Below are 26017 nucleotides of genomic sequence, written 5' to 3' on the forward strand. Positions count from 1 at the left end.
CATTGGGTCCCGATTTCGAATCTCGCTAGATACAGCCACTCTGATGAGTCGTAGACGACGAAACACGTGTCAGTGGATAATTACATTTTAAAAATAATATATATATATATATATATATCCAACTTCATAATAAAGATAAATGTGTATTTTTATATAAATAGATAAATAAATAAATATAAGATCTATGCCCTGTCACATAGAAGTTAACATATAAAAAAACAAGTATTTTTCCTAGTTTTCATTTAAAACCATTTCAAATAGTGAAGGTAAATGAGAAAGCAAATAGCAAGTCAGACAATTTTTCTGCCTGAAATGAACTAAAAAAAAAGTCCTCCAGTCTAAACAAAACATCAATAGGTGTTGTAAAAATTATTTTTTTAAATTAAATTACTTTTATAATTGAAATATGAAAACTTAAATGACTGACATAATTCTACGATTTTATATGAATACTAGCAGGCCGCCTGGCATTGCTCGATCATAAGGTATGCTTAAATGATATTTTAATTTATGCAAATTAGGCATTTATTATTATAGGAAATTTTATATTGATTATTATATTAAACCTAATATATAGCAGTGAGAACAAAACTAAAATATATATGACTTTGGTGCCATTAGCTAAAATCAAAACCAAAACATACAGCTCTCCACCCTCATTTCTTAGCCTCTGAGCCACGCCCATACAGGGTGTCCACAAAGTCTGACTACATTATGTAGCCAGACTTTGTGGGCACCGTGTAGATTATGTAGCCAGACTTTATGGGCACCCTGTAAATATATATATATAATTATTACTATGATAATTTTTTTAATACCTATGGACATTAATGTTTCATCCTTTCAGGAATCTATCAATGCAGGGAATATGATTACAGCTGGTTGGGAGATTCGAACCTGGCCACAAAACCATCTGACTCTATTAGCAAGGAACAAGTCTGGCTACATAATCTACACGGTGCCCACAAAGTCTGGCTACATAATGTAGTCAGACTTTATGGACACCCTGTATAATTCACCTGAATTCACTTTTTTAAAAGATAGAATCGTTGAGGACAAGATTCAAATAAAGGTGCATGGTTCACAAAGTTTTATAATTTGTTGTATATTTTGGTTTCAATTGTAGGTGATGGCACCTGAGTCATATATACATATTGTTTAGTTTTGATCTCGCTATTATATGGTAGGTTTATTATAATAATTGATAGAGAATTGACTGTATAATAAATATGCAATCTGCATGAATTAAAATGTCATATTTAAGCATATTTTATTAAAATATGTTCATACAGATATAAGCACATAAATATATAAGCACATATGAACACTAGGGTAGCATTTTTTAACTTTTGAGAACACAGAATGGAAAGTTTGTATTTATCACTTGTTGAAGTGAGGATTCATTGATAATTCAAATCTGATTAAAATTGGTTTAGTTTTAACAGAGAAAGATTGTATATGAACCAACTTTGTTTAAAAATCAGTCAGTATTTTATCTTTATGAAAAAGAAAATACACTGTGGGTTTACTTTTCAGTCGTGTCCCTCTCCCACTTCATTTTATCCTTGAGTCCTTACATTCCATCAACAATATTTCTTACAAAACGGTAAGAATTACTGTTTTCGGAGTCGGCTGTTGATTTGAATATGTGATATGTGGAAAACTTTAATCGTCTCATAGTATTCATCATCAGTTAACAACCAATCTATCAATCTCAGTCCTTATCCTCGAGTGCTTTTAGTCTTGATAAGTGATAGAATGGTTAATTTGCTAATGTGAAAAGCTGGGAGAATTTTCCCCTAAAATATACTCCCTTAACTGCCCTTTTAAGTAAGACACTTTCTCAAATCTCCAATACTAACGATGACTACGACACTATCCCATTGATTACTGTACATGCAATAACTCTTATCCCAGAGTGGCTTCCGGGCCTTGATAAGTGAAAAAAAAAAAAAATTATAATAAATAAATAAATAAATAAAATATACTCATGAACCAAAACATTTATTTTGAAAATACAAAATAAAAAATAAAACTTTTTTCCGTTATTGCTATTTTATTAATAAATGAAAAACCCTTAACCAATAGTAACAAAAAGTGATTTTCTATTAAAAAAAAACAAAAACAAAAAAACTCAACTTCATTGCCAAAAATTAGCCAAAAAATAAATAATCCCATCTTCTTATCCTCTCGTGTGTATTGTTTTAGGTGATGGGAGCATACCCCAACACAAAAAAAAAAAAAAAAAAAAAGCATCCAGGTGGCACAACATGCAAAATTAGTAAGTGTGAGAGAAATTCATCTGAAATGAGCCAAGGAGTAAAAAATAATGCAAACAATTGGACAACACAACCAACCTTACTCATGTCATGCAAAAGACTGCAACTACTGGGAACGTCAGCTGGAGTCATGCTGCCAGACATAGGAGTTATACAACCACCTGAATTACACTAGATGAATTCCGCCCTGGTAACTCTGGGGTTAAAAAAAAACATGTCTTTTTATGAGACAACTAGCAAAGCCCAAGATCAAAGTGTAGTATCTGTTCTTCAGATGCTGTACTTCAATTTCTTGTTCTTTGTCAGTGGAGGAGAAATCCTTCATGACTGAGGCAATTTTTATTTTTGTTTCTTTTCTCCACATTAAAAAATGACCCTGGTGTCTAACTCTGTGTTGTGGGGAGGTATTGTAAATAGGAACTAGCAAAGCCCAGTCTGGTCGTAAAAGTATTGCAGTTGTATACACTATTGAGAGGGATGCAATTTGCTTTTCTTTTGTCTGATCTACATACCCTTTCTTTCTCTAACAAATAGCTAGAACGTGCTAGTCAAAGCTGTTCTATTCCCACTGATGAGTTCTAACCATATATACTAGAGTTGAGACGATAATTGGAATCGGGAATCAGAAAATTTTGAAGTATCAAAATCAGTATCAGAAAAATTTGTGTCTATTTTCCAATGCCAAAAATGATTCCTTTGTCTTTTTTATTTGATTTTGTTTAAAACAAAATCTTCCCCTCCTGGTAGTTATAATAAAATAGTAAATATTTATTGATTTTAAACTAACAATAAAATAAAAATCTATAGCCCCTACTCCCCACCACCACCACCGCACAAGGTGTATTTTTTACGTTTAAGAAAGTATATGCACTTTTATGGTAATTGGGAATAAATACCACCTCTATAATTAAATATATAGAAATTTATGAAGAATCGGAATCAGGATTTTAATACTGAATCGGTAATTGTATCGGAATCTGGAAATATATTGGAATCGTCCCATCACTTAATATAAGTGAAAGAAGGATCTGCAAACGTTTTTTTTAGTCGCAACATAGTAGTATTTTGCAATCATTGTAAACTTAACTTTCACTTGATTGCTAGTAGGTGGAGTTAGGAGAAACAGAGGGTTAGTTAGGATATTTTGGCTTCACCTATCAAATTTGATGCCGAAAGTACCATCGTTATGGGTGAAGATTTTGCTGAAAGAAGCAGTGTTGCTGTTTTTCAGCATTAGTTTGATAAACTTATTACAATAGGAAAACAGAAAAGATCAACAGAGAAAACCTGTTGCAAAGAGAAAAACTTACGAGATCCTCTGCGGAATCCTGAAAACTGCTGTCCTCTGTTTTTGTGGCAGTTTCTTCTTTACAAAGGAATTTTGCAGATTCTTCTAAAGACACTGAACTTTCCTTGCAATCGACTTTACTGATGAGACTTTGGTTTTCTAAAACAGAATAGAAATGCATAATTATTTTAATCATTTGAAAATCTTCCAACGTAATAGATGTATTGAGACTAAAGTCGTTTTCAGGACTGCCAGCAACCATTGTAAGAAAGTAATAAATAACAAAAGATTACTGCTTATGTAAAGACAAATTGTGGTATCTCTCAATATATTTATACCATTCGAAAGAGTTCATATTTTGTGTATGGGTGAGTCTCCATCACAATTTTTTTCTGGATTGAAAACATAGATATTATTAGTCATACGGGTGGCCATCTTTCTTTTTCTACCAAGTCATGAAAAAAAATGCACAAAAAGAAATTGCTAGAATACTTACTTGACTGAAATTAATCAAAGTTTTGTGATTTCTTTGCTGCCTTTTTTTTTGAAAGCAAACTTTAATTTTCTGAGCAGATTCAAAATTGATACATTTATTTCATTTGGTTGATTATAGAATAATCAATCTTTGAAATATTATTTAATTAATTGAAATTCTTACAGCGATGAGTAATTTGTATTATTTATCCATTTGTTTATTTTTATAGTCCGCAATAAATAAATTGATAAATAATCCCTCAAATGTAAAAAGAAAGTAGGAAAAAGATAGATGAGGAATGAGAAAAGGAGAGAGAGCGAGAGAGAAAGATGGGAAAAGATAAGGGGAGAGGGAGAGAGAGGAGAAATAGGTATGGAAAGAAAGAGAATGAGTTGTGAAAGATGGAGGAAAGAAAGTCTATTTTACCTTTTACGATTTCCTCCCAGAAATCAGTTCGGGCTTTTGCCAACAATTTCATTTTAAAATCCACAAAAAAATTGTTGAATTCTTTTGGTTTGTTTTTCTGTAAAGTAAAAAGAAAAAAAAAAAAGAAAAGAAATTAATGAAATAAAAAAAAAACTGTGGATCAGTTCATGTACAAAAATACAATTCCTTTAAGACAGTTCCTATTAAATGAACTGCTGAATATGTTGCTGATTTATCAGATTTATTTCTTTTCTCAATTAAAACCATATGAATAGATAAGCTCATGCAAATATAGTCGGTTTTGTAAACGTTAACTATTAATCACATGAACAAAACTAAACAAGCACCCATCAAGGTCAGATAATAGACTGTGACTAAGAGGTATGAAACATGTGGTCCCCTCTGAACTGTACTTGTGTGGCTCACAGGAAAACATTTTCATGATCAAGATTTTTGTAGAGTTGATTTGCTATCTATACCAAACACAGTGCGTACATATTTTACAAGCAAACTCTTAAAAGAAAAGCCTGGTTGATTTTAAAACAAGAACTTATGTTGTACTAGCATGGTTATCCAATGTTGCCCAGGAACAAGAACAACATGACAGATGAGTTAAAAAGTGTCTTTAACATCTTTCTTTTCAAACCTCTCTATTTCCTCTTAAGTCAAGAAAGAAAAAAAAACAGATACTACACTTTGATCTTAGCTCAAAAGCCAAGAAAGCGTAATTTAGTTCCTGAAAACAAGCATCATGAATTAACTGAAATTGATGCTAAATATATGCAGCTTTTGAATAAAATGCTATATTGATCAATGAAATAAGAGACAAAAAATCTAATTATTATACTACACAGTGAAAATTTGATTGGACATACTGGCAGATTCAGTAGAAATGAGAAATTCAGCCCACTGGGCTAGGAATGACTCATGTACTCCCTCTTATTTGGAAGAATAAAATATATTAAAATTACAAGATTTTGGTTAAAAAAAAAAAGAAAGAAAGAAAGAAATAAAAAAGGTATACCACAATAGATTCTTTCCTCAGTGTCTTCAAACATTCCATGGCTTTTTTATAGAATTGATTTCCAATCGATTCTGTGACAATTTTCAAAATCTGCTTTTGCATCTGTTCACTCACTGTAAATAAAAAAAATTGGGGCTTCTATAATATCAACCATAATTAAAAATCACTTTTCATGCAAGCAAAGCAAAAACAAAACAAAAAAGAAAACCACAAGATTGGACAAAATTATTGATAATAGATTCAGCTTGACGAGTGTTTTTCGAGAAAGTTTGACGAGGGGGGACCATAGATTGGAGCTCAAACAAGCACTTGCAATGAAAATAACGATAAAGCAGAGACAGGTTTCCAATGTCTTTCCTGTGGGAAAGAGGTTGCAGGGAAGAAAAAAAGGCATCCCCCACTAGGCTACGAAGTCTATTTTGAACTCTGTCAAGGCAGGATAAGATTCTTTTAGCAGTTCCTGCCCAGATGTGGCAACAGTATTCCATCCTTGGACATACCTGGTTCTTATATAGGTAGAGAATTGCATCAGCTGTGAGATATCTATTGGAGCAGTAGAATGATCGCACCATTTTTACAGCTACCTTGGCAATGGATTTGATGTGCGTGTTCCATTTCAGATCAGGAATAAAGGTCAAGCCCAGATTCCTGTTAAAACACAGAACCTCCCCAAGATGAGAGCCATTCATTTCAATTGATGCCAAATGAGGAAATGAGAATTATGCTGAAATGAGTATCCTTGCCAAACGCTTCTTTCCTAGAACTGCCCGCTTGTGGAACACTGTTCCGCTGGTCTACTTCCCGGTTGAATACAACATGGTAGACTTCAAATCCAATGTAAACAAGTTCTTGAAGATTGTCTAGAACATTTTTAATTAAAAATAAATTGGAGTCTTTTCACATTTTCTCGATCTGCCATTGATAACAGCGGAAATACAAGAAGTTCAAGTGTAATAAGAACAGAACATCTCGCTGCTCAACTCCCTACATTGTATCCTTGCAAATTTAGTCTTAAATACTAGCCTCTTGTGGCATTGTGTCGTTTGTGATGAAATAACAGTAAAAAAGTTTCTGTAAAGTAGGGGAGATAACTCATATTTTCATTTAAGCAAGTAAAAATGAACGTCATAATCCGAAAAAAAAAAAAAAAAAAAAAAAAAAACTGCAATTTACAATAAAATTGCATTTCTTTTTTTTTTTTTTTTAACTTTCTATTCAAAATTTTTTTCTGTTTTTGGTTATTTTACTTATATACATTAATAGATACATTCTTTTCATCATTCAACAATAATAGTCATTGACAAGATATGCCTGAGGCTCTAATCATCCAAAATATGAAAATAACAAGATGATAACAATAGTTCAAATAATACAAATTATCAATCCTCATCTAATAAATTCAGACATATTAACATTTAAATAATCAAATTCAAAATAAACAGTCCACTCCAACTCCTCAAACGAAATTGCTCTGACTCAGTGTTGATTCAAATTGTATAAACCTGCAGACAAAAACACTCAGACACAAACTTTGGAATATCAAACACTTGCATGATTAAAGAAAATAATTTTTTTTTTTACCTTCAAGAAAATCTTTTCCTGAAGAAAGTAACATTTTAAAATCTTCCACTGGGGTGAGGGTGCCAATCTGAAGAGAGAAAACAAAATTTGAATCAGATTTTAAAACAATGATTCCTTAAAAGTATTTCTAGTTCACTATATTTTGAGTGATGCACAGGAACAGTTGAACATAGTTTACAATTTTGGTTCATTTCTTGAGAAAAAATTAGAGGAGAGAGTTGATACAACAAGGAGACAAAAGGCTGGAGGAACATTTATTTATGGCGGCCGCCACTACTCACCCCTCCCCAAACTAAATTATAAATGAAAGCAAAAATAGAGGAAGATTTAACCCCACCTGACAAAATTGAAAAAAAAAACAAAATAAAATTGTGATGATTGAAAACTAGGTGGTTGGGGCTGCAAAAAAATAAAGTCACGTCCCTTTAAACTGAGGTAATTTTGTTTTATTGGAACATAATTCTCGTATCCACAATACTAATATGCAATTTCAAAACAATATATTTTAAAAATATTTTAATGGTATCTTTATTAATAATATTTTAATGGTATCTTTATTAATAATATTTTAAAAAATAATTCAATAGTATTTATTTTGATTTTATTTTTAATACTTTTACTGACCATAAAGAATACAATTTTCAAGGCCATTCAAGACATTTTTCGTAACATTTTCCAGATTTTCAAGGATATTTCAAGGTAATAATAGAAATAAGGCCTTTTCAAGGCAAAAGTAAAAATTCAAGAATTTTTCAAGTCTGTGCAAACCCTGTTATTTAAAGCAGAATTTAGTAATTGTAAAAGAAAAAAAAGTCTATTGAAATCATTCAACTTTGACTGCAGGAGGTATTAGCTTTTCAATGAAAACTGCCAAATTTGTACGTTTGTTGGTATGAATAAGGAGTAAAACAAAGATCGATTAAGAATTTACTTAACAAATAATAACATTACAATAAAAAAATAACAAATAATAACAATACAATAAAAAAATAACAAATAATAATAATAATAATAATAAAAATAAGTATAATAATAATAATAATAATTCTGATTTCGTTTATCAACATCTCTCTGGAAAGGGATGGGATTCATTTTCAGAAGATTTCCCTCAATCCGGAGCTTCAAAGATCAAGGGTTTTCCTAAGGATGTTGGTGGTACCTACAATAGCAGAGGTCTGAAGGCTGCCTAAAACATTGCGGATTTGTATTTTTTTCAATTGTCCTTCCAGACGACTTAAAACTACTCCTAGTGTATCAACTGCAACCAGGATTATTTGTGTTTTAACCCGGTGTATACGCCTTATCTCCAATGGAACATAATTGTTCCACTTCTCATTCTCCTTCTCTCTCACATTCCTGTCCCAGGGTACTAAAAGGTCTACAATCTGCAAGTTATTTTAGACTCTGTCAATGACGATCAAATCCGGACGATTATGTTCTAATTGCTTGGTCGTTATGACACTTTTGTCCCACCATACCTCTATTTTGCCATCCTCATTTGTTCTCACTTCATTAGGCACCTCCTCAAACCATTTTCCAGCACACTTCACCCCAACCTTCTTACATACCTCCCAATATATCTGGAGTCCCATGCGATCGTGTCTTTTGCGTTACTCCCTCTGGAGCAAGTCCACTACACTCTGCTGCAAGGTGCGCAATTGACTCTGAGGTCTTACCACAAATCCGACATTCTGCAGCAACTTCCTCTCATGGAACCACTTTTTTGAACAATCGTGTTCCTAATGCCTGCTCTTGTGCTGCACAAACAAAAGCTTCAGTACTCTTAGCCAGATACCCAGTTCTAAGCCATTGCCATGATCTTTCATCAGCCACTTCTGCTATATCCTGGGAGAACCTTCCATGCATTTTCTCCCTAGCCAGTTCCTCTGCCTTTTCTCTATCCATACGTTTCACATAATCAGCCTTGGTCTCACATACCTCCATTTCATTGGCCACAACCTTAAGCATCCACTCCTCACTTCTAACCACATGCTCCTTCAATGACATCTTCTCGGTTCTAACACAATCTTTTACACTTTTCAATCCTCCCCACCGTCTTTCCTCTTTTGATACAGCCTTGCTACGCTACTTCGAATGTGAAATATACCAAACATTGCTAAAACTTTTCTTGTTTTGATATCCATGGCATGCAAATCCTTGTCAGACCATTCTAAAATTCCCGCACCCTATCTCAAAACACTGACTGCCCATGCATTCACTGCTTTCATTAGGTTTCCTCCATACAGTTTCAACTTTGTCATTAGTTTCACTCTTCTATACTCCTTCCTGACTTTCTCCTTCATTTATCTGTTCATAATGCATACACCCTCCAGCACTCCCAAATACTTATACTCTGTATCTTCCATTTCTTTCATGATTTCTCTATTTGGCAGCACTATTACATTCGAATAAACCTTTACTCCTCTTTTCATCACCAGCACCGCACATTTACTAATCCCAAACTCCATCCCAATGTCTTCTGAGTACATCCCCACAAGTTCTACCAGTCTCTCCATTTCCTTTTCATTTCTACCGAATATTTTCAAATCATCCATAAACAGTAGATGGTTGAGGCGTCTGTCACCAGATCCAAAGTTATACCCCAGTTTTTCTCTCTTCAAGAGGATGCTCAGTGGCATCATTATCATTACAAAAAGTAGTAGTAGTAGTAGTAGTAATAGTAATAGCAGCAGCAACAACAATAACAATCATCATCATCATCATCATCATCATACTTACTCACATAACCGCTATGGAATTTTATTGCATTAAAAACATTTTGTATGTATGGAATTAGTCAACTTCTGAATAGGAGGAAGTTGGCAACCAGATCATCAACTTTTCACCATAGATGCCCAAACTGGCTAAGAATGTTTGAGTAGAACAAACAGTGTGAGTAGCTAAGAGCAAAGAAAGCTGAAAAACTGGGATGCTGTCACTTTTGATCGATGGCTATTCTACTTCATTTATAATTTTAGAATAAAAGAATTTTAAAAAAGTAATATAGGGTTCAAAGCTGGGAGCACACATCAGTTTTTAATTAGAATCAGGCAATGTTAGTTGGGCCTTTCAGTGTACATATATAATTTTCTCAATGGTAATATAGTATATATTGACCACAACAGATCAGACTAGATTTGAACTCGGTTTAATAAAGTTGATAGTCTATGTTTATATCTATTACACAACTCATGCTACTTTCTTTTTAAAAATCGGGGGGGGGGGGGGCATACAGTATGTGGCATATGTGAAAATCACATTTCAAAGTTCAATATATTTACATATCAGGTAAAAATAAATGTCCTCACCAAAAATTAGGAAAAATTATCAGGTAGAATTTTAATTCAAAAGTAAAAATCAATTTTATTATATTTTACCAATCTGCCAGTGATAAGAGTTTAAAAATCCTATAAATCAAGGGGAGATAAATCAGTCATTTAACCAAGCAATAATGAATGGCAGATCAGTAAAATATGATAAAACCGATTTGTTTTTTTAACTAAAATTTTACTTGATAATTTTTGGTGAGGATACTTATTTTTGTCTGATGTGTAAGTATATCGAAGAATTTTTACCTGAAATTCGATTTTCATATCTGCCCTATACTGTATTAGCACCAAAAATGTTAGGTACAGAATAATTAACACTTAAGAACTTGTAAAAAAATTAATAAAAAAAAAGTAACTTATATAAAATGCATTAGATTGAAATTCTCTGCTGCGTATGACTAGCTTTAACATATGGAAATGATCTTAAAGATTTATTTTTACTATAAAAAAAATCTTATAAATCGTTTCCTCATATTAAAACCTGTTGGTTTGGTAAATAATTTCATTCTAATGCATTATATATAAATTATGTTTTTTTTTTTGTCCTTTTTGTCTTTTCCGATTTCCAAGTTTTAACTATTCTATCCTTTTATCAAATAGTTGATTTATCATAAAAAATAAAAATCGAGGCACCGTAAATTCTGGAAATGATAATAACCATACCTGCGTTACTTCAGACTTGATGATATCCGCAATATTATCAGCATCTTTCAGATCACTTGTATTCATATTTTTTGTGCTTGATTTATTGTCAATCCTAAATATATAAAAAAATTATTTGTTAAAATATGATATAGTTCGCTTGAAGCATTGTCTGTAGTATATAAAGTATTATTACAGACAGCTATGTCAAGGCATAAAAAATTTTGTAAATAGAAAAAAAAATATGAAAAAAAGTGTAATGAAAAATAATAGAAGGCGACAAAACTAATGACTGTGTGTTACTGATAATATATTGTTTTATTTGAAATATTAAAAACTAGTCTTAAAATATGCACACATATTATACTTGAATTCTCTAGTTTGAAAATTAATTTTAGTGGAGTTATAAAATTGTGTTCCGTTACACCTACAATCTTTTGAGTCAGCTTCAATAATCCTAATACACATGTCCGTTTGCATAATGCGTTGTCTTTTCAACTTGCCGGTCGTTCCTTTTATCAGTTCTTTTATGCATCTTGCATAATCTAATTTACATAGAGCTTGCGTTACTCACACATGATCGTCAAATACAGAAGCGACATCGCCATTTTAGCAATCTTTTTTTCTATGTTTTTCTTAAGTGAATGAACACAACACCCACGCTAGTCAGGTAAGCTATGATTTTCCTTACAAATTCATACAGAAACTGAGACATGAGCATGAAAGTATTATGTTTTTTCTAAACAACTTACTTCTTGTAAGTAACAAAAAAAAAACTCCGGCTGAGATCAAAACCAAAACCTAAAGACACTGAGTCAAATCCGATAACCATTAGGCCGGCTTGACACAATCTTTAAAAAGTGTTTCAAAACCTACTTATTTTTAACATAACGAATCTGTTATGTGAACCATTCACATATGTGCATTCGTGGAACAGTTAGCAAACAGATAACAATCTGACAACCCCATATACCAATTTTTTAAATTTTAACCCCTAAGCAGCCCATTTTTTTTTCGGATGAAAATGGATTAAAATATTTTCCACATGTCTGAATATCTTATATACCAAATTTCAAGTCTATAGATAAAAAATCCATTGAGTATATAGGTTGAGAAGTGTCCTCACATACACACAAATTCTCACTTTCATAGATGTATGGATTTTTTTTTGTTTGCCTCTGTCAGTCTAGAAGACTGGTTGCGCCTGTAGAGATGACTGAACACTGTCTTACATTGTCAGTTGCAGATATCGCAGGTTTAGGTTGGTGCATCATATTAGTGATCTGTTGAATTTTGCTGACTGTCCTTCCTGAATAGTATTTTAATTTCTGCCCATTCAATAGAAGTTAGATGTTGCAGACTTTAGCTTTGGTCTCCTAGCTGGTAGGGTCAATATCACATGCTTTCATGTTGCGTTCGTACATGTCGACATAATGGAGGTAAGGACGACCAATTTTCCTTTTGTAGAGAATGTCTTCTGGGATTCTCCCATTGTCCATGTGATGCACATGGCCTATCCAGTGTAGGTGTCTTTGGTGAAGAAGAGTGAATATGGAACGGATACCAGCCCTTTCGAGCACAGTATTGTTTGTAATATATAGATTAAGCCATTAGAAATCATACAAGTTTATTTTAATCCTAATTTTTTTTGGTGATAGATGCCTTCATCAGCAAAATACGGAGTTTCATATTTCGAAAGTCCTTTTTATTCCCTGATTGCAGTCATTAAATCCCCAAGATGTTTTCTAAGCAGTATTAGAAAGACAGTCGTGGCAAAACGAGACAGTCATACCCCACATACACATCCGTAGCTTTTCCGCAATGGGGATTATGTCATCAGAATAATCGATGGAGGATCAAGATGGCCTGAGGCATTTGTTACCAAATCCACCCAAGTTGATACAATTATATCCACAATCCAAAAGTGATTGTACACACATGGCATCCCAGCGATTATTGTTCAGACATTGGACCCAAGTTCACTGCCACAAAGAATGAAGTATCCTGCACCGAATGGTAACACCTTATCCTCAAGCTGTTCTATTCATATTCTAGACAGCAAACATCACGATGAAGAATAGGTTGCACGTGAAATTGATAATTGTTCCTTTTTTTGAAACATTGCTAACATTTGAATATTATAAATATAGTCATTAGAATGCAAATATTTCTGAATTATTTATATGAATTATTGATTTTATTTGGATTATTCGGACGACTGTTCTCATCTTGAATGTTCTTTGCATAACATTTTGGCCAATGTACTTTCCGACCTTTTTCTTGTCAAACTCAGAAATTTGCATGGAATTTAGAATGGAACCCTTATTTTCATCCACAAGGGTAGCATGTTTTCATTCAGAATGACATTATTATTATAATAATAATAATAATAATAATAATATATATATATATATATATATATATATATATATATATATATATATATATATATATATATATATATATATATATATATATATAGAAACACACAGATACAGACATGCACAAATTTTGCTACACTGGCATGACAATGTTTTGATCTGTAGTTGTTAATTGCTAAGAACTCCTTCAGGCAAAAGTTCTGTCTTTTCCTTTTGAAAAGATAGATTTTTCACCCAAAGAGATTCCCAAGTTCAACAAAACGATTCCCAAGTTCGACAAGATACATGTGGGGTTACATTGGCTAAAATGTTGTGTGAATAACAGTTTAGATGAGAACAGCAGTTTAAATATAAATGCAAATTTCATTTTTTATTTTAAAATTGTAATTTTAATTATGTCCATTCCAGCAAAAATTTACTTTCACCATGACTAATGTTTGTGCAAAATTTAAAAATAATCCAAGGCGTGGCTTTGAGGAAAGTGCAGACAAATGAATGGACAAACAATTTTGGGTCAATTTTACTCCTATAAGGGGGCAACCAGTTATCCCAGATAATCCATTCTGGCAAAAATTTACGTGGTGATTGAGAAAAATGCAAACAAACAAACCAATAAGTTTATTGATAAACAAAGGTATACGAAATGGGTTTATTGGCAAAACAATAAGAGGAAGTTGTTCACTGGGATAGATACAGAAAACCGAATGAGATTGTTAATCAGAATGTGGTGAAAAAAAAGACCCGAGATATATTTAGAGTTAGTTTTAGCAGTGATTAGATTTTACAACAGTTAGGAGCAGTTTGTGACAGTCGATGACAGTTACAGTTAAGGACAGTGTCCGGTTGATGAGAATTGCAAAAGGAGTGGCTTGGACCAGGTCGGGAGAGTCTTGGGAGATCAAGATGAGTTGACATCAAATGACAAACTTAGCCTCTACAAAACCTAGATGTGAAACTCAGCATGTACAGGATCGACAGTATTACACACACACAATGCAACTGATGTTTACGGAAAGTGTTGGAATCTGTAGGTCTATGTATCCACTTAGCAGTCATATAACAAAAGAAAGGGTTAATAGGTTTATCGCCATGACAATAAAGAGAACGCTGTTCACCAGGGTAGACACAGGACGCAAAATGAAATTGTTAGTCATGGTGTCACAAACATAAAGGACCTGAGATATATTTAGAGTTAGTTTTAGCAGTGTGGGTTTTTAAAAATAAATATAAAGTAAAATTTTCATTAAAATTAAAAAATCCATTTTATTGTATTTTACATGTTTTATCCATTTTAAGAGAAATGACAGACTGAATAATCTCCCCTGTTTTCAGATAACTTTTCAAAATTACATAATATGATAAAATTGCAATTTACAATAAAATTTAAGACTAATTACATTCTAAAATTATTTCTTTCCATGCAACACATGTCCTCAACCCTCACTAGCCAGGTTTCACTTCCGTACATCATGAAACTGCATACATATACATAATAGACTCCTTTGGTCAACAATGGTAACACTCTGTTGGTTAATAATGACAAAGGTTTTCTAAATTTACACCATACATTCTTTATTTTAGCTTTAACACTAGTACTTTTTCCACCCTTTCCCATGTGAGCCTGGAACTTGATAAATTAAGCAAAGTTATAATTTTAGATTTTTGGTCACATGTATTGTCAAGCGACTAAAAGAGAAAAAGAGTGAATATCTTACGTGAAAAATGTTTGTCCCGTTTGTATTTCTTTCTTTTGGATCGCTTCTAACTTGAATTTTTCCTTGATGGCCTCTAGGCTCGCTTTGGAGTTAGTGGCAATCTTGATCGGGACATTGAGTTGCCGTGCAATCAAGGGAGATAACGCTGGTGGTGGTTCTTTAGGATTAAAAACTCTGTGTTGGAGGCACTAAAATTTAAAACAAAAATATATTTTAAACATTTGGATTTGTTTAAAACCTATTAGATTGAAAATTTAGGATCAAAATAAAATGGTATGATTTCTATATTCATAGCACCCTCTCTTTAATTAGAGAATCAGATGATCAGGCTTTTATGTGCTTTTGACTAGCCTTTCATCATTGCATTGGTTACTTATATTTTCTTTACTGTTCTCCCTCATGTCAGGACTATACCCTAATCGATCAGGTCTCTGATAGTATAGATGCAGCACTTTCCTTCGGTAGTAAGGCCTAAATACATGTTTGGTGACTTTAATGTTCACCCATACAAATTAGCTTGATTTCTCAGGTTGCACAGATGCAGCTGGACGCTCTACTTATAGCTTCTCTGTAGACATTCCTTCACACAGGCAGTAATGTTCCCAACCCACCTACCAGATTGTGAACCCCAGCAGGCTTCACTTCTAGGCCTATCCTCACAAAAGTACCCAAAGATTGTGTGACTAATGCTCACAGTCCACTTTGAAACGTAAACCACCTAGTGGTATCAGTTGACATCACACTTAAATACCAACACCAAGGTGAGGAGCCATTGCTCAAAACAACAAGATATTACAAGAGCTGACTGGGAAGCCATCAGAGAACACATCCGAAATGCCCCATAGACCAATATCTTCTCTCTTCCTGCTGAACAGTTTGCCAATGAGACAACTGAATGGTGCAAAGCGGGCATTGAAGCACATGTTCCCACACGGAAGTATTATAGCAAGCCCCACTCACCGCCATGGTTCACTACAGATTGTGCAGCTGTTATTGCACAAAGACAACATGCATTCTGCGGGTTCGTATGCCGTAAGTCAAATACAAATAGGCAAAAATTCATAGATAGCGACAACCGAAAGCATGCTGAAATAACTAGAGAACACATAGAATCGCAAACGATAGGAACTCGTAATCTCTGGAAAATCTATAATCGTGCACTGAATAAAGGGCAATCTGTAATTCCGCCAATATCCTACAACTAGAAGGTCGCATGCACAGCAACTGAGAAGGTGAAACTGCTTGCCTGGCGATTCGCCTCCAACTCCACCTTAGAGCCAACAAACAACCCCCTCCCAAATTTCCCTACATGGACTGAAGCCATCCTAGATGTGAAAATCACCCCTTCTCATGTCTGTGATATCATAAAAAAACTTAGACACGACCAGAGAATGTGGGCCTGATCTCATCCCTGCTATACTAATTAAGGAATGCTCAGCTGAATTAGCCCCCATACTTTCCAAACTCTACAATAAATGCCTTGTCAAATCTTGCTTCCTTAATAGCTGGAAGATGGTCTCTGTGGTGCCAGTGTACAAGAATTCTGATGAAAGGACTGATCCTTCCAATTATCTCCTCCCCCCTCTTCACTAAAAATCTTTGAAACCTTATTTATCAAGCACTGATCCACTACCTCGCAAAAGTAAATCTTCTCTCTGACAAATAGTATCGATTTAGGCAATGCCATTCTAGTTAAAGGGAGGGTGCTACGAATATAGACTTCAAACCTGTACATATATCTATCGAAGTCCTTATGGCAGAGAGGAAGGTATTCTGTTATGTTAAAGTAGAGGGGATTAAGGAATGTAAGTTTGTCTCACTTAGTGCTAAAATATTCAAGGAGTTTACAAAGAGGTAAGACTCTACACCATCTAGATTACTTCTAAGCCCACGGATATTTGTGAACGCGAGCCTCAAGTGAATTGGTTTTGTTTGGGTATTTGTCTGGTTTGATTGTGATATGTATTTGGGTTGTCATTTCCTTACATTTTTGTTTAATATAAGGTTGGGGAGAGAAATGTTGAACAAAGTTTTCAAGTTTACTTAGATTAGATGAGGAATAAAAATTGCATAAAATTTTATTGTATTATCAAATCAATAATAAAAATGTTCTTCCTTTTTTCACATTTTCATCCTTGGTGATTTGATGATACGAGAATAAAGTTCTTTGTAACTTTTGCCCCTCATCTTTTACTCATATATATAACAGATGTTGCCCGGTCATAAAATATGCATATCATATTTTAATTCATACAGCCACTGATACATGTGCACACGAATATTATGTTTTCTTTTTCTAAATAGTTGACTTCTTGTAAGTAAAAAAAAAGAAAGAAAATATTCAAGATGAGATCGAAACCAAAACCTAAAGACAGTGAGTCAAGTACGATAACCATTAGGCCAGCTTGATATGATCTTTAAAGTGTTACACTACTTATTCTTAACATAAGGAATCTATGATGTGAACGATTCACGCATGTGCATTTGTGAAAACAGTTAGCAAACAGATAAAAATCAAACGACATATAATTTTTTAAAAATTTTGACCCATTAGCAGCCCTTTTTTCGGATCAAAACCAATTAAAAAGTTTTCCACATGTCTGAATACCCTATATATCAAATTTCAAGTCTGTAGATCAAAAATTCGTTGAGTATATAGGTTGATAAGTCTCTTCACACACATTCTCACTTTGTTGTTTCAATTAATGCCAGTACCAGCAAATTCATATCTTCGCTATAATATTCATTTTCTAATATCTTTCCTCTGATGAGAAGAAGGCATTTCTTTGAATCTCTCTCTCTCTCTCTCTCTCTCTATATATATATATATATATATATATATATATATAGATAGATATATATATATATAGATAGATAGATAGATAGAATTATGAAGCAACAAACCATCTCTTGCATCTTATTATATAATGAAGGCCCATCTTTTTGAATTAAAAAAAAAATAAAACAAAATTGTACTCTACCTGATATAATCTTTGGAAATAAGGATTAAATGTAACTTTTTGTTTAAGAAATTCACAAGGGTTTCCATCTTCATCTCTGTAAAAAAATAAAAAGTGAATACTTATTTATAATCATCGTTTTTATTAAACAATCAACACAATTCAGGATGTTTAGATGAAGACTGATAATTTATATCATTTGGCTCGATCGTGAAACTGATAAAAGTGTTGGCTTAACAACCAGTCTTAATATTATATTTCTGAATTTTTTAGATGAGGATTGGTTATTTGTATTATTTGGATTCTTCGAACTACTGTTTTTATTTTTGAACGTTATTTTCACAATGATTTGGTCAATATAACCGCCAACCTTCTTCAAGTGTTTCTTGTCGAACTTGGGAATCTGCACTACCCCACTATTTACAGAAGTAAATAAGAGGTTCTGTTCAGAATTCCATGTAGATTACAGAGTTCGACAAGAAACATTCATAATTACTTAGAATAGGCAGGTGCACGTTTTAATGACTTAATTAGGTCAACTTTGACTGCGGGGTAGTATTTTATTTACTGCGGGAACACTTTTTTTATTTTTATTTTCCCAAGATGTTGGGGGGGGGGACCAGCTCCCCATAAAAAGGGGATTGTCCAAATTGAATAAATAGCAATTGTCTGATATAAGGAAAATATTTCCACATTCATCAAAGCTGATTGCTTTCGGACATTTCCAGCGATCACAACCGGAAAAATACAGCCAGAATTAGTGTCGTTTTTATTATACGAAAAGGCCTAATCCACATGCAGCGAGCGAAAAATGTTAAATATTTATCTTTTAAATTTCGAGCAAATTAAATAGACAGGCGACCTCCGTTGTTAACTCGTTGATATTATGATTTATATGTGATATAAAAAGTTTTAAAAAGTCGTGAGCCGACCGACCGCTTCTCGGAAAAAAGCCTTTCTTGGACATACACAAAAAGCGAACATACATTCACACATTTTCGCTTTTATATATATAGATATATATATAGATACATACAGGGTGGGGCATAAATACTGTTATAAAATAAAACTCAGATTTATCCTAACAAAATAATTTATTACAAAACCCAATTACAGAAACCGATTAGTGAATACTGAAGGCAAAATATGGCATAAGAATCATTCAAAATGTTTCCCTGGTGCCTTTTCGAGAAAACATCTATAGCAGCACGCACAACATCTAAAGGTATTTTCTTGCAGCATTTGTTCAATTTTATCTTAAAAGCTTCAATTCTTTTGACAAGAAGTAAACTAGGCTCCAGTAAATAATAAGTTTACGCACAAATCTATACTTTCGTATATTGAATTTATGTGAGTAAATGAAGTAGTTATATATATATATATATATATGTATATATATATATATATATATATAGCCCCACCCCCTAATTAGATAAATTATATCACAAGTTACTGAATCTTGTGATATAAAGTCTTACAAAATAATTTTGGAAGGTAATATTTTTATATAAGACAATCTCAGCCAAATAAAAATTGCTCAATATGCTAGATAGAGCAAAGTAAATATTTAAAGATTTTTTTATTTAAATTCCATTCAGAAAAATATAATTTTTCAAAACAAAAATTTATTATTTGAACAAAGAATACAAAGAATGAAGAAATTACTTTGAATATTGTATTTTTTGTTCGGATAATAAATTTGTTTGGAAAAATTATATTTTTCTGAATGGAATATAAAAAACTTTAAGTTTATATATATATATATATATATATATATATATATATATATATATATATATACATACATACACACACACACACGAGAAAGAAAAGATCAAGATAGAGAAAAAGAGAAAAATACAGAGAGAGAGAGAGAGGAAGAGCAGAAAAGGCTCAAAGACTTACTCATCTGCTGTGGTCAAATCCATAACATTAATTAAATCATCGATGGCACTCAGTTGATCCGCTGGAAAGAAAAACAAAATTACCAGAAAAAAAAAAAAAAAGTTTAGTTTTGACTTTGTAGACATTTTCCTCGTATTTATTACAAATAACAAAAGAATTCACTTGACTTTTGACAGAATTTAACAGATAAAGATCCCTTATTTTTAGCTTATTAGAGCTGTTAACAAAAAAAAAATTTTTTTTTTGCTATGAGAGATAAATTCTGTGTCGATTTTAGGGGGGGAGTTTTCATATTAAAATAAAAAAAGAAACAAAAAGTTGCTCACTTTACTGGAAACCCTAGAACAGAGTGGTAAGCGCCGTCCTTAAAACAAATCTTTCCCTAACCATACCAATAACCCTATGTACAAGTTGCAAACACCCTTAAAAACACTACTTTAACCTAAAGTTCTAGTGTGCATGTAGGTGGCTCTTTAACCCAGCTTCAATCCTACATGAACATTCACATACATGTCACAAAAATGTTCTCCTTAGCCACACCAGAGATGAACTTCCCAGAACCCCCCACAACCACCTAATGTTCTTGAACTAAAACACTACCGACCCACCAAGCACCCCCTCCCACCTTCCCTCTTATTCTTTTTCCACTTTTCTCACACCCCTACCCTGACATCATTCACTCTTTCATTCCACCATAAACGAACATTTCTGTAAAAGTCTGAGGAGGCTACACGACGACAAAAAAACAGTCGCGTACCTGAAACAAAAATGTAACTAAACAGAAAAATATGGTAATAAAAAATAAAATGCATATTTGATCTACAACAGTATTGAACACTTTCTTCAGGTTTTTATTAATTACCATTTTTACTATATATATATATATATATATATATATATATATATATATACTAATAAGTCATCACAAAGGCCACTCAAGGATAAAGGTTAATGAGATTGACAGCTGTTGATGAACAACACCTCTGAAAGGATTTAAATTGCATAAGAATGGCAAGAAGACGTTGCCAGATGGTTTAAATTTTTTCTTGGCAGGAGCATCACCATCATCACCATCACTCAGTGGAAGCGGTGCAAATATGTATGTGCGTATATCTTATTACATTATCACAAAGGCCACTCAAGGATAAAGGTTAATGAGATTGACAGCTGTTGATGAACAACACCTCTGAAAGGATTTAAATTGCATAAGAATGGCAAGAAGACGTTACCAGATGGTTTAAATTTTTTCTTGGCAGGAGCATCACCATCATCACCATCACTCAGTGGAAGCGGTGCAAATATGTATGTGCGTATATCTTCACTAAAAGGCAGTTCATGGTACATTAAACACTGGAAAAAAAATTAAAATAACAATCACAGGGTGAACATAATTTTTTTCCATATTTTTTTTCCATATTTTTTCTTCTTTTATGACATACAGGACATTTGTTTGTGTTTGTACGTTTGCTCATCTAAAAATCAAAAAATGTAAAACAAAGATCCACAAAGTTGGTATATTCTTAATCAGAGTTGATTTGGAAGAATAATAGCTAAAATTTAAAAATAATTCATTCTTTGGGGGGGGGGGGGGTCAACTATGCCAGGTTTTGTTGAGAGGGGGGGGGGGGTTTCAATATTATAATTTTTCTCAAAGAATCTATAAGGAACTAAACTACCTGTGACCTGTTGGGTCAGTATGTTATATTAGCTATGGAAGTAATGTATGAGCGTGACACTTGTGACGTAAAGAAAATAGTTTTTTTGACATAATAGAAACATTTCTATGAAAGTATATTAAAATGAAAAAAGAATATAGATAGATTTCTATGAGTCGTTCTGTTTATAATTGTTTATTTTTGAAAAAAAAAAAAATTACAGCCATTGAATTATAAGTGGTTTGCCATACTCAGGTAAATGTGCACTGAACAGATACCATAATACTTAAGTTAAATTCAAATTTTGATATAGCTTTTAATTTAAACGCAAAAAAAAACCAATTGGAATGCTGAAAGCGTACACAGTAAAAGAATATGTTTTATTGTCGCGTTGATTATTTGTAACGCAAATTTAAAAAAAAAACATTTTTTCGGGGTTATTTATTTATGTTGGTGTATTAAAAAATGGAGAATAAATTTAAAAAAAAAATGAAAGCGATTGAAAATTGCTGTTGTAAAATGCTCTTATGGTTGTCAACAGGTTTATTTGTAAGAAAATTGAGTTAAAATAACTTAAACGTAATACGGAAATGAACGATGTAAAAAAAAAACGCAGAAAGTATTAACAATAGTTTATTTAGATAATTTAAATGCGAAAAAACAAAACAAAACAATTTGGACGCTGAAAACGTACAGTAAAACGATACATTTTATTGTCGCGTTGATTATTTGTGCAACCGGAAGTCGTAAACCGAAACCGGATGTTGGGTTACAACACCCGTTACAAGGTCATTTGAGTTTATAATTATATAGATTATAAATGAAAGTTATCTGTGTGCATGTATGTGTGTATGTTCATAAAGAGGGGGTTGGGGAGAGGAGGGGGCAGCAGGGAGAGAAAGACAGGGAGACGAATAAAAGTTTTAATACAAATATGTTAATTCATTAAAAAAAAAAAAAAACATTTATTTTAACATTTTTTGATACAAGTTAAAGCAATGTCAGCACTTATTTTGGACATTATATATTGTTTGTTTTTAGTTGAATTGAATTTTTTTTTTTAATTGAAAAATGTGGTACAACCCAAAGAAAATCATGACTGGTTAGATGTAGATGCGAATGAAATCGTCCAATTGTAATACTTGTCAGCCTCTCTGCTAATTTACAAGGGGGAAAGGTACCTTTTTATTAGTTATATATTCTTATGTAATGAATGTATGCACATGTGTAAAACTGGTTGGCTACCGTCTGGATTCAAACCACTGGCTAGTGGCCAATAGCAAAAAAACTGAAATAGAGATACATTTCCTAATGTGTGTGTGTGTGTGGGGGGGGCATTCTCTTTTCAAATTGTTTAAGGAATTTCCTTGATGAAACATTCTACCTCTCCATACTTACATCAAAAATCGTTGAAGTATAGTAAAATTAACATTTCTAGAGAAAAGAAACAGAGAAGTCAGTCAAGACAAGAAGTTTCATCTGTCACAGATACTGACCGTGTGAGACGCTAAGAAAGCAACTCCTGTCATGAATATGCATCAGAAGAGATGTGCCATTGAATGATAGTGAATAGAAAAATAAATTTTGGAACACAAAAGATTGCTTGTTTTAATTGTACCACCACCATCTTCATAGCTCTTCAACTTTTTGAGTTAAAAAAAAAAAAAAGAGGAGGCTTTACTTTTGAAACTACTTTTGTATTTTATCTATAATATAAATCTCACTTGTCTGTTTAAATGTATGTATGTATGTATGTATGTATGTATGTATCTCTGTCTAAAACCAGAGGCGAAGGATTTTCACGAGGTCGGTATCATTTTGAAGCTCGACCATTCGGACAACAAATATTGAAAAATTGGTCAAAAGCATTAATTCCTTCACCTTCAATTGGATACTTTTCTACAAGGAGGGAGGAGTCGCTTTTTTGCCAATATTTTCGAAAGTCATCTCCTCTTTTCGATTGACTAGCCTTAATTTAAACCTTCGCTACTTCCGGTTTGGCAATGGATGCAACGACAAAGACGTCAGCTTTTTTTATTTCACGTTCTTTTCCTCCTTTGTGGCACTGGTTCGAGCCTGCTTGTCTACTACCAAACTTTTTTTTTTTTTTTTTGCTCAACACACACTACCAAACACCTGGGTAACGCAGGGCACTCAGGCTAGTCTTATATATGTATTCAAAAATTCAAAATATTTTCTAGTTTACAAATTGAATAATTCTGTAAACTTACAGCGAATATAAATATTTATAGGACAATCTTAACCAGATGAAAAAAAATCATTATTTGGGATAGAGCAAAGATATAAGAAATTGAATTTCAACTCTGTAAATTAGATTTTACAACAAATTTATTATTTGACAACGAATACAAAATGAAAACTTGAAAAATTGCCTTATTCCATGGAGTTTCAAAGAATGGATCTTATCTGCAGATGAAAGTAGTTAGCAAAATAATATTCATAGGCAAGCTATAAAAAAACTGAAAAGCTATAAAGCTGAGAGAAGCCATAATAATGCAAAGGATATCCCAAATGAAATCCAGGCTTGATGAAGAAAAAGTTAAAAAAATGTGGTACAATCCAAAGAAAATATTGATTGGTGGGATGATGTAGAGATGCAAATGAAATAGTCCAATGTTAAATGTAATATTTATCCGAGTGGTTGATCGGTGAACATGAGTGAATTCCAAATGAAAAAATGGCATCTTAAAATTGAGGTGAAAGTATCTTTTCCCGCGGAAAAATCTAAGTGAAAAAGTTATTGTTGGCCCATAACGAGATATGAGGGTCCTGATTATTCCCATTAGCCAAGAAGAATTTTGTTAAACAACTTTCCTCTGAGAATAAGAACCATTCTATGAAACTTCATAGAATAAGAAAAATTTTAAGGGCTGACAACCTGGGTGTACCAAGTTCAAATCTATTTAATTCCACAGAAACACATTCACTTAGGGATGTTGGCAACCTTCACGTGGTTCCTCCCGATATTCTTTAAGAAAGAAATTGTGGGAATGAATGATGCCAAACAAACAAACAAAGCATAGCAACATGCAGAAATTTGAATGTGAACATCATACTTTACACATATGAAAAAAGGAAAAAAACAGAAGAAAAAAGAGACGAAAAACAGAAAAAAGGGAAAAACAAAACAAAAAGGAAAAACAGAAAAAAAAGAAATAGAAAAAAGAAAAAAAAAGGAACAGGTAAAAAGGAAAACAGAAAAAAAGAAAAACAGAAAAAAGGGAAAAACAAAACAAAAAGGAAAAACAGAAAAAAAGAAATAGAAAAAAGAAAAAAAAGGAACAGGTAAAAAGGAAAACACAAAAAAAGAAAAACACAAAAAGGAAACAGTAAAAAAAAAAAAGAAAAACAAGAAAAATAGAAAATGGGAGAAAAGAGAAAAAAGAAAAGAGAAAAAGAAGAGAAAAATAAATAATAATGCTGCATAAATATGAGCATAGATTTGTATGCAAAACGGTTTTGGTTTACCTCATAGTTTGTTTTAATATGGGGAACAAGACATCCGACCCTGGGAGCTGAATTGGCACTGTAAACGCGTCTCACAATGGCGATTGTATTTGTCTCATATAAAGCATTGATCAGTGCAGATAACATGACTTGCATCACCTATTCAAAAGAGAATTAAAAACAAAATTAATGACATACAATGCTACATATAGCAGTCTCTCAAATAAAACATGGCAAGTGCTCATCTGAGCTCCAATCTATGCACCCCCCCCAGCCAAACATTCACAAGAAACACTCATTTGGCTGTAAATACTATTAATAATTTCCCCATCTTTATCTGTGCCTAAACCTAAACGTAGATTCCATGAATAAAGCTTCTTTATAAGAACTGCACCTCTGTAGAACTCTCTTCTGTTTACCTACTTTCCAGCTGACTACAATATGGCTATCTTCAAGTCCAATGTAAACAAGTTCTTGATGAGCCGTTCTCCTTAAATAATCCAATTTACCAAATTTACACTTCTAACGATTACTATGATATTGTCCTTTTGACTACTGTACACTCTTTAACCCTTATCCTCGAGTGACCTCTGAGCCTTGATAAGTGGGGATTCCTTTGTAAAAGATATAAAAAAAAAAGAACTTTCCAACAGAAAATTTTTCCTGTTTCTCAAACAGTAAATAAACAGAAAGAAAGCAAACAGTATTTTTATTTCTTAGTATCTGCTGTATACTAACATCAAGTAACCAACAATTATGTATATTTGTATGTGCAGCTAGAAATCCAAAATTACAAAACAAATACCCATAAAATTGGTATATACTTGATCAGCATTGCCCTGGATGAATAATATCTAAAATTTAGAAATAATAAATCATTCTCTGGGGG

The 26017-nt window shown here is 32.7% G+C and overlaps 1 protein-coding gene and 1 pseudogene across 1 annotated transcript in view; both read right to left on the bottom strand.

Annotated features, from left to right (window-relative positions):
* The window catches only part of LOC145294086 (DNA repair protein Ku80-like), a 74458-nt gene that overhangs the window by 1545 nt on the left and 46896 nt on the right, over nt 1-26017 (bottom strand). Inside the window, exons 11-20 of the mRNA XM_080141146.1 lie at nt 25150-25287; nt 21235-21355; nt 20006-20066; nt 18122-18197; nt 15141-15328; nt 11066-11159; nt 7074-7140; nt 5493-5605; nt 4469-4565; nt 3590-3726 (exon numbers count right to left, since the gene is read on the bottom strand). Coding sequence (XP_079997272.1) covers nt 3590-3726; nt 4469-4565; nt 5493-5605; nt 7074-7140; nt 11066-11159; nt 15141-15328; nt 18122-18197; nt 20006-20066; nt 21235-21355; nt 25150-25287 — 1092 coding nt within the window. The remainder of the gene's footprint in view (nt 1-3589; nt 3727-4468; nt 4566-5492; nt 5606-7073; nt 7141-11065; nt 11160-15140; nt 15329-18121; nt 18198-20005; nt 20067-21234; nt 21356-25149; nt 25288-26017) is intronic.
* LOC145294408 (U2 spliceosomal RNA) lies at nt 5032-5194 on the bottom strand (annotated as a pseudogene).

Source organism: Euprymna scolopes, chromosome 15, assembly GCF_053919585.1.
Source record: "Euprymna scolopes isolate OS-2025 chromosome 15, ASM5391958v1, whole genome shotgun sequence".
Classification (NCBI taxonomy): domain Eukaryota; kingdom Metazoa; phylum Mollusca; class Cephalopoda; order Sepiida; family Sepiolidae; genus Euprymna; species Euprymna scolopes.